Below are 11558 nucleotides of genomic sequence, written 5' to 3'. Positions count from 1 at the left end.
CCTGGACACATTTGGGAATCCGGCCTTCCCACGGTTGCCACGAGGGGTTCTATAATATTTCTAGTCTGTGCTGAGCACGCTCTGAGAATGGTTAAACCCTATCCCAAACAATGTAGAGGAAATTCCTCGGGATGTCTTGCTCACGAGCCAGGGCTGTTTGTGAGGTTCAGGATGCGTGTGTGCCTTTTGTAAAGGCAGGAGCTCGTTTTTGTGTCCTTATAGGACTGAAAGTTACAGCTGTGCTGTCCATTATAAAAGAGATGTTTAGCAAAGTCTTTCATGAAAGGCAGATGTATAGATTATATTTCTTTTTGGTACCCTTTTGCCAGGGGAAAATGGGAATTTGTTACTGTCCTTGGAGGATGTTATGATGTGTTCTGTGCAAGCTGCACCAATGTATGACAGTTATCTTGAATATCAGAAGATGCAGAAACTTCTAAAGGTCAAAAATAAATAAAAATCTGTTTAATCAATCCAAATTGATTCTTTTCTTAAGTAGTTTTTACAGCTGGTTTCCTTGTGGTCAACTGACACGAGACAGATTCCAGTGAAAGCAGAGCTATTCAGATTTGACACCAAATTCCCCCAGTTCTGTGTCCATCGGGACCTCTGCAATGCTGTTTTCCATAGCTCAGGAATATCAAACTCCAGCTCTCTCAATGTGAGGCAGAAATAACAGCACGCCCGAGCCGCCAATTCTCTGGGAATTCAGAGCCAAGGAAGGTCACTGCAAGGCTGAAAAAAAATCATGGAATGGTTTGGTTGGGAGGAACCTTGAATATCACCTAATTCCAGCCCCTTGTGACAGGCAGGGACACCAAACACAGAAAGTACTTTTGATTAAGAGATAAAGTTTTCCAAGTCACCTCACGGCACAATTCACATTCCTAGCGATGTGTCCGGGTCACAAAACACTTGGAAACACGCGGGGGGGTTTAAATTCAGGGGTTTGGCTACAGGGGACACACGTGGGGCTCCTCCGTGGCTGTGTGAGTGTATCAGGGTCCAGGACACCCGTGAGCTACCGGGGATCCCCCCCGCTCCCCCCGGGGGTCTCTCTGCCCTCCCCGGGGGTCTTTTTGCCCGTTCTCCCCAATTCTTCCCGGGGGTCTCTCTTCCCGTTCTCCCCAATTCTTCCCGAGGGTCTCTCTTCCCGTTCTCTCCAATTCTTCCCGAGGGTCTCTGCCCTTTCCGGGGGTCATTCTGCCCGTTCTCCCCAATTCTTCCCGGGGGTCTCTCTGCTCTCCCCGGGGGTTTCTCTTCCCCCCCTCCCCAATTCCCCCCGGAGGTCTCTGCCCATTCCCCTCCATGTTTCACCGGGGGTTTTCTGCCCTCCCCGGGGGTCTCTCTCTCCATCCCCCCGAAGTTCCTCTCCCAGGGTCTCATCGACCCCACCAGGGGTCTGTCCTTGTCCCCTCCCTCGCTCCTCCCGAGGTTTCTGCCCCGGGGGTCTCTCCCTGTCCCCCCACGCTGCTCCCGAGGGTCTCTCTGCCCGTTCCCCCTCAGTTTTCCCCGGGGATCTCTCTGCCCTCCCCGGGGGTTTCTCTGCGATCCTCTTCTCTGGGGTCTCACCGACCCCTCCCCGGGATGTCCCCCCGTTCTCTCCGGGGTCTCACCGACCCCTCCCCGGGATGTCCCCCCGTTCTCTCCGGGGTCTCGCCGACCCCTCCCCGGGATGTCCCCCCGTTCCTCCCCCGTTCCTCCCCCGTTCCTCCCCGTTCCTCTCCCGTTCTCCCCCGTTCTCCCCGGGTCTCTCCGCCCCCCCCAGCCGCGGACTCCCTCAGGCCCCGCCCCCGCCGGTGGGCGGGGCCAGCGCGCTCTCGCCGCCCGATTCCCCGCGCCTCCGCTCGTTCGCATGCAGATTTATGCGCATACATTTGCATGCCGATGAGGCCGGGGTGAGGGAGGGAGCGGGTCGTGTTCAAAATGGCGGAGCGGGGCGGGCGCGGCAGCGGTCACGGCAGCCTGGACAAGAGCATCACCCTCCCGCCCGACGAGATCTTCCGAAACCTGGAGAACGCCAAGCGCTTCGCCATAGACATCGGTAACCGGGCGGGGGCAGCCTGCGGGGAGGGGGCGGCGGTGGGGAACGGGCGGCGGCTCCGGCCCCGCTGAGGGGGCCCGCCGGGGGCCGGGCGCGCGCGGGGCACGCTGGGAAGTGTAGTCCCCCGCGAAGCGCGGGCCAGCGCGGGTGGGCGCGGGCTCACTACAGCTCCCAGCGCGTTGCGCGGTACGGGGGCCGGCGCGGGGCACGACGGGAGTTGTAGTCCCGCCGCCGGGTGCCGGCGCGGCGCGGGCGAGGAGAGGCACTACATGTCCCGGCGGGCCGGGCGCGGGTAACGGGCCGCGGGGAGCCGGGCGGGGCGGCCCAGCCGGGGCTGCCCTTGGCGGCCAAGGGGGGACGGAGGAGAGCCCGGGGGGCTCGGCCAGACCGGCCGGGGGCGGCGGTGCTGGGGGGTGTCGGCTGCACCCCTCAGAGCGCGCCGGGCCCTGCCCCGGTGCGCCAGCCCCGAGTGCGGAGCCCCTCGGCCGCCCCCCGCCCAGGCCGCGGCCCGCGGGATGCTGCGGGCGCTCCTCCGGCTCCCGAACCGGCCTGGAAGAAGCAAAAAGCGCCGGGCACGGCGGCTGTGGCTCTGCTCGGGCAGGGCAGGGCGGCTGCGGGGCTTGCCGTGTGTCGGGGTCTGTCACTGCTGCCTCAGTCCCCCCAAAAACACCCGCTGCCCTGTGCGCACGCCCCAGCAGCCGACATCGCCGCTTTCCCAGCCCCTGTCCAGGGTGACACACGCGTTCAGGGTGACACCCGGCAGGGTGACACGCGTTCAGGGTGACACCTGCCCGCCACAGCCGGGAACTGTGCAGGGACAGGCTGAGCCTGTTCCCAGTTCCTCCCGTGCAGGGATCCTGTGGACACCCACCAAGCCACAGGTGCCATTTCACGCATTTTCCTTCCCTTTCGCGGCCTCGAGATCATCAGAACTTCTTAGGAGGAAAGCCAGGGAAAAGAAAAGAAAAGCAAGCTATTACTGCTGAGGAGAACGCTGCTGTGTGTGCTGGACAGTGGGAAGAAAATCTGCACCATAATGGAAAATGTTGTGTCCCTTCAGCCCCTCAGGAGCTGCTGGTTGCACGCCTGTGAAAATAACAGCTGGAACTGGCCCTTTGTGCGGGTCAGCTCGGAATTAGAGTCGTGGGATTAGTTATAAAACCCAGTTACATGTCTCAGCTGCTGTTCTGAATGGATTTAAGTCTTTAAAAACTGGGAGAGGAAGGGGATAATGCACAAGCGTGGCTCTGCATCCCATGGGGCTGGTGGTGAATTCCTGCAGCACCTGTGCCATTGTCGGTGTAAAGAACTTGACATTCAGTTTGGAGGTGTGGAGGGAATTTTTCCCATAAAAAGCTGTGCAAGCCCTCACCTTTTAGCAGAACTGGGTTCTGTTTACCAGAAACTTCAAAGCACTGACTGGGACACTGAAATCAGATCCAAGGTTAGGGAAGCTTTATTGCTTTTGTTCCTGTGTCTGTCTGTGGTCACTCTACGTTGACCTCACTTAAGTTTTCCTGGAGTAAACTGCCTGTTTTTTTCCTACACATTGCAAATATTTTCCTAACAAAAATATTTGAGCTCTGTGGATGAGCTGACCGTATCTTTCACCTCTGCTGCTTCATCTCGTGCTTTTTATTAGGCAGCAGAGTGCAGTGGCACTTAAATTAGCCATTCTTTAGGATCTGACATTGCCAGGTCTTTCAGGACTTTAATGTTAACCCAATAGTGGATCACAGTTACCCTCAGACCTGGAGCACTGTGGTGGAAAACATTGAAGTTATTCAGTGTAACCCCAGAAATCCTGACTTTTGCAGGTCAGATGCAAAGACAGGGCAAGGAGTTGAATTCTGTTTCAAGGGGAGAGTTGAAAGTTTTATTGCCATGAGCAGACTGGAGGCCTGAAGGGGGTGATGAGGCTGCTCTGCTCAGACTTGCACATTGCTAACATCTCCAACTGCTGTGTGCTTGAGAAACATCACTCTGAGCATTCTCTACCCCAAAGCCAAGACCAGTCTTGCAAAGTAATTACTCACTTCAGAGGGTCATTTTCTAACCAGCCATGAGTTTGCAGACTTGTCCCTGAAAGCAGGGTGAGAATATTATTTAGGTGTTGCTGCTGAAATACTCTGTGCACATGGGGGGCATTGCTCAGTGGTGGCAAGCCAGCTGGGAAAATCCTTGTACAGATTTGGGGGGTTTCATAAAGTTTGCAAACAAGGTGAATAACAGCAGTACATGTACTGGCCTGGCTGATTGAGAATTTCCACTGCTCATCCTCATCCCACATCGGTCAGGCACAAACTGAATTTATGGAGTTTTCCCTCCTGTGATGCTCTGGGGGTTAACCAGGCCAAGCAGTTCCTCAGCAAAGGTTCTTTCAGCATTTCCATTACTTTTCTCTGGCTTTAACTGAGGAAACCTGGAGAACCAAGAGCTGACATAAACATAAGTTCTATTTGCTCCAAGGTGAGGCATTAATCATAACTTGTCATCTCTTTATGAACAGGTGGTTCATTAACCAAGTTGGCTTATTACTCAACTGTACAGCACAAAGTGGCAAGAGTGAGATCCTTTGATCATTCTGGAAAGGTGAGAATTCCACCAGGGATCAGCTGCCTGTGATTGACTCACAGGAGTGAAGCTCTAGACTGGGTAGAGCAGAAATGGTATTCAAACCCATCTAATAACTTGTTCTACATAAAACTTTTTGGGAAGTGTTTGTATCACCAGGTACTGTTTGAAATATTTATTTTTCCAGACAGTAAGTGTGATACTTTTGTGAAAAAAGCCTGCTCCCGTGCAGACATAAGTTTCCTCATGCAGAGGGATTTCCTGCACAGTCAGCTGCATGGGAGAATTGATTATCTCAGCTTAAGGAGAATTAAGACCTGTGAAATTCTATTCTTCTTTGACATAGCTTGAGGAGTTATGTTTAATGACATTAACACAGTTTCAAGGGCAAGAAAAGCACAAATGTTGATGCTCAGTACAAGAATGTTTTCTAAGAAATCCTTTTCTCTTTTAAAGGACATAGACAATGAACCTTTGTATGAAATATCTGTTCAGGAGGAGATTACAGCTCGACTTCACTTCATTAAATTTGAAAACACTTACATTGAAACCTGCCTAGATTTCATCAAAGACCATCTTGTCAATACAGAGACAAAAGTCATCAAAGCCACAGGTGGTGGTGCCTATAAATTCAAAGACCTTATTGAGAAGAAACTGGGGTTGAAGTAAGTGGAACTGCTTTTTCTTCTGTAAAGAATTAACTTCCACCTACTCCAAAAGCTTTTGTATTTTCTTGGGCATGCTCAGAGGTAATTCATGTGACAGTCATTTATTGTACAGCTCCTACCTAAACTTCATGCAAAGGCTTGCAGGAGAACAGAAGGCAGCCCCAAAAATTTACTGTTTCAAGCACCATTATCAAACCCCAAATACTAAAAACTTACACTGAAAGCTGCCTAGATGTCATCAAAGGCCATCTCATCAATACAGAGACAAAGCCATCAAAGCCACAGATGGTGGTGCCTATAAATTCACACTTTCTATGCTGTAAGTGTAGAAAAACATTAATTTGCCCCAATATTAAACATCACTGGGGAGAGCTTCAAGGCACCTCTTGTGCTGTGATCTGTGTAGTAGATTCCTCAAGCCCTGAGGGCCTGTACTAATCTTTTACATTGTCCTTGCAAATTGCTTATTTCTCCTGTGATAAGCTGGGCTCTGTTATCTCTTTATTTCACACCAGCCCCATTTAGTACCTTATCGGCTGTTACTAATGATCAATTGATCAAGATAAGGAGGCACTTTCCCCTCTTATCTCATGTGGTGCACCTCGTTTTGGTTTTTATTTGGTTCTGACATACTCAGCTTTTCCCCAGCTCCAAACCAGAGCAGCTTCTCCACGGTGGAGCACACAAATAACTTTAGAGTATTTGAGATGAGTTTGTGCCTTGTTTATGTGTTTCCAAAGAGCCTCAGGATATTTCCTGTTAGAATTTCTATAAATCAGTAACAATGCAGAGACACAGAAGTTCACAGAAGTCAGTGTGTGTTAGCTGACTTATCCCCAGACTCCACACTGGGGATATCCTGTTGAGAATCCTGCTACTCTTGTGGGAAGTCTGTTTCTGTTTGCTAATCCCAGCTGTAGGCTCCTCCCAGCCCCTTGAATCTGTCATGAACAAGTGCTGAAATGTCGAGGGGGCCTTTTGTGCTTTATTAGGAGGCAGGGGAAGAGCAATAGACAATTATTCCATGTTGGGAAATTGTTTTCTGAGGTAAATTTCCAGCTAAGCTTCCTGACCTACTTATTGCAGGGGTACACAGACCATGAAAGGAGCAGGGCAGGAAAAGAGCAGTGTAAACAAGCAAACAGGATTATTTTTAATGACAACATGATTAAAGTTACTGTGTAACAGAACTCCAGCCTGGAGTTCTGGCATGGGAGGGGAGCACCAGACCATGTGCAGAGGGAGGATCACGTTTCCAGGGAGCTGGGCTTGTGCCACAGGGTATGAAAATTCTGCAAAGTGGTGCAAACTCCTGCTCCAAAAGCAAACTGCCTTATCAGGAGGGCTGGAACATTTATTTTAGGTTTTTTTCCTCCCTCTCAGAGTTGATAAGGAAGATGTAATGACCTGCTTAATTAAGGGGTGCAACTTTGTGCTGAGGAACATCCCCCACGAGGTGTTTGCTTACCAGAAGGATTCAGACACAGAATTCCGGTTCCAGACAAACCACCCCAACATTTTCCCTTATTTGCTGGTGAACATTGGCTCAGGGGTCTCCATAGTGAAGGTGAGTGCTGGCCAAAATGCTTTGTTGGAGATTAGATAAAGGTGATCTGAAACCTCTCACTGGTTCAGATTTGTACTTGTTCTCTGGTAGTGCAAGGTTTAAAAAGAAAATTGTGCCCTTTTTTAAGTTTTATTTATATTAATTGCAGAGTTATGAATGCTTTCCTATTCACTGTTTTTTTTTAAATTACATTTAGTTTGATGTTTAGAGAAATGATTACCTGATGAGGACAAAGGCTATCAGATCAAAGTGATTTTTGTTTGTTTTGTCACACTGTTGAAGAGACAAAGTTTAATGTCTACATTTAGCATTATTTGCCAAGAATTAAATACAAAGATTTCCAAAGCTGCTTGTGGTGGATGTGCAACGTGCCCTTCTCAGCTGCCACTTCCACAGTGAAAGGATTCCATCTCCACCAATTCCACTCTTCCAAGACCCTGCAGGCTCTGACATTTAAATTTGTGTTCAACATTACAAAAGGACTTTTTAAATAAATCTGCCTTGTTTGATTCACAGGTAGAAACAGAAGACAAATTTGAATGGATTGGGGGCAGCTCAATTGGAGGTGGAACTTTCTGGGGTCTTGGAGCTCTGCTCACCAAAACAAAGGTACCCAAGTGTCTCTTTTAAGGGGGATGGGATTAAATTAAATGCTGGGAGGAAGCCTGAAATGTTGGAATGTTAGGTAAGAAGGCTGAGTCCTGGACTTATGTTTGTATTTTTGACACTTCTGATGCATAAAAGGAAGTTTTACGTGGAAAAAGATACTGGTGGAATATAGGGAGAAGAATTAGAAGATGCTTATTGTGACCAAAAGCAGTCCTGCTTGGGGCTCAAAGAGAAATGATGGACAAGAGCCTCCTCAAAGTGGCCTGGTAACTTTTAATTCTCTTTTCAATTTAAAATGCCAGCCCAGTTCCTGCAATACTGTCTGCAGAAGAAAGCAGGGAGCACAGAATTGCTGCCAAATCTGGAGCTGAGAGGAGAAATTTTGCCTCATGGTTGGTTCCTTGGTTGCCAACATGAGTTTAAATCCTGGGCTGATGAACAAGGCCTGACTTAGTCCTGCTCTGACATCATGCTGGGCTTCCCAAAGAGCCACGTGTCCTCAGTGTCAGCAGTGTAGGAAAAGCTAGAGTTACATATGCACCAGATAAGAAAATGTCCAAGGGGGGGCACAGCCTGGGCTGTGCTTTTTGTTTGATGCTCCTAAAGAAGAAATCTTAGAACATGACAGTGCCCGCTCCTAATTCTCTCTTGGTTTTGTAGAAGAAATTCAAGATAACAGGGTTATAAATTAATTTTTGGAATAATGGAGCTCACCTGCAAGTTTAATTTCAGGGACAGTAAAGGCACACTGAGACTTTTTTCTCACACTTCTCTTTTATTGTGCTCCAGGAAGACAAAATTCTGTTTGCTCTTAGTTCCTGTGCTTTTGACTTCCAAGATAAGGGATGCCATGAGGCCTCTGACTGTTTTAGATGTGCTAACCCACCCTGGTTTTCAGGGGAAATTCAATAAAATATCTGCAGATAAGAAAGAGGTTGATTGTCGTGTTCATCTTTAAAGGAATTGCACTGAAGATCTGTCTGTTTGATCACTATGGATGAATCCTTGTAATTAGAAATCGCCTGTCTTTGGCTGGCAGGGTTAATTCTGAGACTGGTTTTGGTCAGTAAAGATGCTGCAGACCTCTGACTCAGGTCAGCTGTAGTAACTGTGCTTCTCACCATCAGAAATTTGATGAATTGCTGCAGCTGGCCTCAAAGGGCCAGCACACCAACGTGGACATGCTGGTGAAGGACGTGTATGGAGGTGCCTACCAGACCCTGGGGCTCAGTGGGAATCTCATTGCCAGCAGCTTTGGCAAGTCCACCACAGCAGACAAAGGTACTGGGATAAAAAAGATCTACCCAAACATCTCCTCTGGCTCTTGGGGATCAACTTTATACTGATGTAACAAGTAGAGCTGAAAATAATCAGCAGCTTCTTTCACGATCTTGTGTTTTGCTTGCATAATATTGATTTAAAATATTATGCAGTACTGCTTTGTCAGCAGACATTTAAAATGCCTAAGCCGAGGGAAAATTTAAAAGTAGCTATCTGGTTAGCCTGGGGTTAATTCATTCCTGTGGGAAATGGATGTGGCTTTCTGGGCTCCAGAAAGGCCCTTTGGCAGTGATTTACTACAACTTGCAGTTTGTTTGCAGTATCTTAATGAAATACTTGCAGAGCATGTCAGGCCTAGAGGGATGGAAGAACCCTCACCTGTGGTTCCTAGAGAGAAGAAATGGTTCCTGCCATCCAGGAAATGTTTTTTCAAGAAAAGTTTCACATAGGCTTAGTGTTTTTTTTTCCCCTGATATCTTTAAGCAAATCACACTCCTCCTTGTTAGAAGTACATTATATATGTGAGGCTTTTCTAGGCGTAACACTTTTCTTCTCCACTCATAAGGAAAACTGCTCCAGCCCTGGATTTTTCTTTCCCCAACTGCAGGCTCAGTTAGAAAAGCACAGTCCCACTGGAGCTTCCTCAGTTTGTGTGTAATTTGCTTTACTCTTCCTTACCTTCCAGAGTTTTCCAAAGAAGATATGGCCAAAAGTTTGCTCCACATGATCAGCAATGACATTGGCCAGCTGGCCTGCCTCTATGCCAAACTGCACAACCTGAATAAAATCTATTTTGGGGGTTTTTTTATCCGGGGCCACCCCGTCACCATGCGCACAATCACCTACAGCATCAACTTCTTCTCCAAGGTAAGGAAAACACAGGGTTCCCTGCAGCAAAGTCACATTTTAGGTATTTTTCTAGGCTGTTAATAAATTAATTTGTACATGAAGTAAGCTTAGAATGCTGCTCCTTAGGTAGGTAAGGCAGGGATGTGTTGTGGGAGGGGTGAAATCAATGTGAAATGTCTGGGAGTTGTGTCTGGCCTTTTTTTCTCTCTCCCTACCTCCCTCTCTCTCTTTTTATTATTATTTTTTGATTGACAGTCTGTCTTGTAGCTCCAAGTAATGAGTTTCCACTGTGCTCTTAGATAGTCACCATCATTATTCAATTCCTCTTGCTGATTTGCATCTTTCCACCCCCAGGCCATGCACTGTGGGGTTGTTCTGCTGAGACAGTTGGCATCAGTGGGGTTTTGTTACTAAAGAGAAAATCAAACCTCAAATCAACCAAGCTGAAGTTCTTCGCAGGTTTTGAAGCTGTGGAAAATGCTGAAGATTTTTGAGTAGGAAAAAAGGTCCAATCCACAAGCTTGTTAATGGTTGTTACAGGTGGATTAGTCCTGCACTTTGGGAATTTTATAGAATAGGTTACACCATTTTTTTTTTCTCATATAAGTACTTCATGTAAGAGACTCCTGTGTGCTGCTTTTCCCCCTCTTTATTTCACCATTGTTGTCCCTTTCTGTAAAACTTGCTCAGTTCCAAGAAAGCTATTGCAAAACTGCAGCTTTAGGTTGTTGTAAGAGACACTTTGCCAGGGATTCAAATCCAAATTTCCCTGTGAGCTGGAGCTGCTGTTTCCCTGTAGCTCCCACAGTTACTGCTGAATTCCTTGGAAAAGGCCATGTCTCATCCAGCCTGGGAAAGCTGAGGGGCCCTGCTGTGAGGATGGAGGGCTCTCCCCCCCTGCATTCCTGTATTTTGCATTAATAATTGAATTCTTTGGATGGGGGAATGCTTGCCTGTGGGTAATGCCCAGTGTCTGTGTGGAGTTGAAGAGCAGTGCAATAAAATAAAGACAATGAGCAGTGTCCCAAAGGCGTTGGCTGCAGTGGCACACACCCACCTTGGCAATCACACCACCTTGCATTTCCAGCCTGTTGAAGCAAGAGGAGTTGAATATTCATGGAATGATGCAGTGGTGTTTTCCAGGCAAGGCCATAGAGCACACACCACTGGTGCATGGGTGTTTTCCAGCTGTGTGATAACTGGGGAATGATGTGTGTGAACAGTTCCTGCCTGAGCTGTTCCAGAAGCACCATTAAAGTTGCTGAATGTGTGAGAATGTAGCACAAATGACTATTGCCATCTTCTAGTTGTTTCTATTAAATTAAAGTGTGAAACTAGTGACAAAGAAGTGCCTGTTAGCCCTCAGGGACCATCCAATTGCAATGTTTCATATTGTGGCAGGGAGAGGTTCAGGCATTGTTCCTGAGACATGAAGGCTACCTGGGAGCCATTGGGGCATTTTTAAAAGGAGCTGAACAAGACAGTAAGTACAGCACTGCTCTGTTCTGTATATGCTGTGTTCTGAAATGTCAGTGTACTGTCCAAGTTTCTCTTAAGAGGCTGCATGTAAGCTGTTGCCTAAATCAATCCATTTGGCACTAATAAACACAGATGCTGGGCTTTGGTTTTATACATTCTGGCAGGGACATCTTAATTTTTCACTGGATTTGCTGCTCACCTTTGAGAAGGCAGCAGGACTGGCCTCTTCTCTTCTCTGCACTTCTACAAAGAACAGTCACAGCTCTAAATCCAGCTGGACAAATGTGGGTTTGGAGGACATCCCCCTCTTTAAGAGGCCACTTCTGAATTCCTTTAATGTGCTGAGGAAGACCAGCATCTCCAAACTGTTTGTTTGAGAGTGAAAAGCCTCACAGAGGAGACCCTTCTGTCCAGATCCCTTGGATCCAGGGTGCTTTGGTGGAATTCTGCCTGTTTAGTTTTCTTTTTCCCCTGTTGGTGTACTGGC

The 11558-nt window shown here is 48.0% G+C and overlaps 1 protein-coding gene and 1 long non-coding RNA gene across 2 annotated transcripts in view; one reads left to right on the top strand and one right to left on the bottom strand.

Moving 5' to 3' along the window:
- Positions 1-453: 453 nt before the first annotated feature.
- LOC110470335 (uncharacterized) lies at positions 454-1987 on the bottom strand. The gene is made up of 2 exons (XR_002465392.3): positions 1876-1987; positions 454-735 (listed from the first exon to the last, which is right to left on the bottom strand). It is a non-coding gene; the product is annotated as an uncharacterized LOC110470335 (long non-coding RNA).
- PANK4 (pantothenate kinase 4 (inactive)) overlaps positions 1927-11558 on the top strand; it is an 18208-nt gene continuing 8576 nt past the window's right edge. The window contains exons 1-8 of the mRNA XM_021529876.2: positions 1927-2044; positions 4554-4636; positions 5075-5283; positions 6670-6853; positions 7370-7462; positions 8590-8743; positions 9429-9610; positions 10994-11075. Coding sequence (XP_021385551.1) covers positions 1927-2044; positions 4554-4636; positions 5075-5283; positions 6670-6853; positions 7370-7462; positions 8590-8743; positions 9429-9610; positions 10994-11075 — 1105 coding nt within the window. The remainder of the gene's footprint in view (positions 2045-4553; positions 4637-5074; positions 5284-6669; positions 6854-7369; positions 7463-8589; positions 8744-9428; positions 9611-10993; positions 11076-11558) is intronic.

Source organism: Lonchura striata, chromosome 24 (assembly GCF_046129695.1).
Source record: "Lonchura striata isolate bLonStr1 chromosome 24, bLonStr1.mat, whole genome shotgun sequence".
NCBI lineage: Eukaryota > Metazoa > Chordata > Aves > Passeriformes > Estrildidae > Lonchura > Lonchura striata.
Note: the sequence above shows the minus strand (reverse complement) of the source record. Positions and strands in the feature narration are given on the sequence as shown.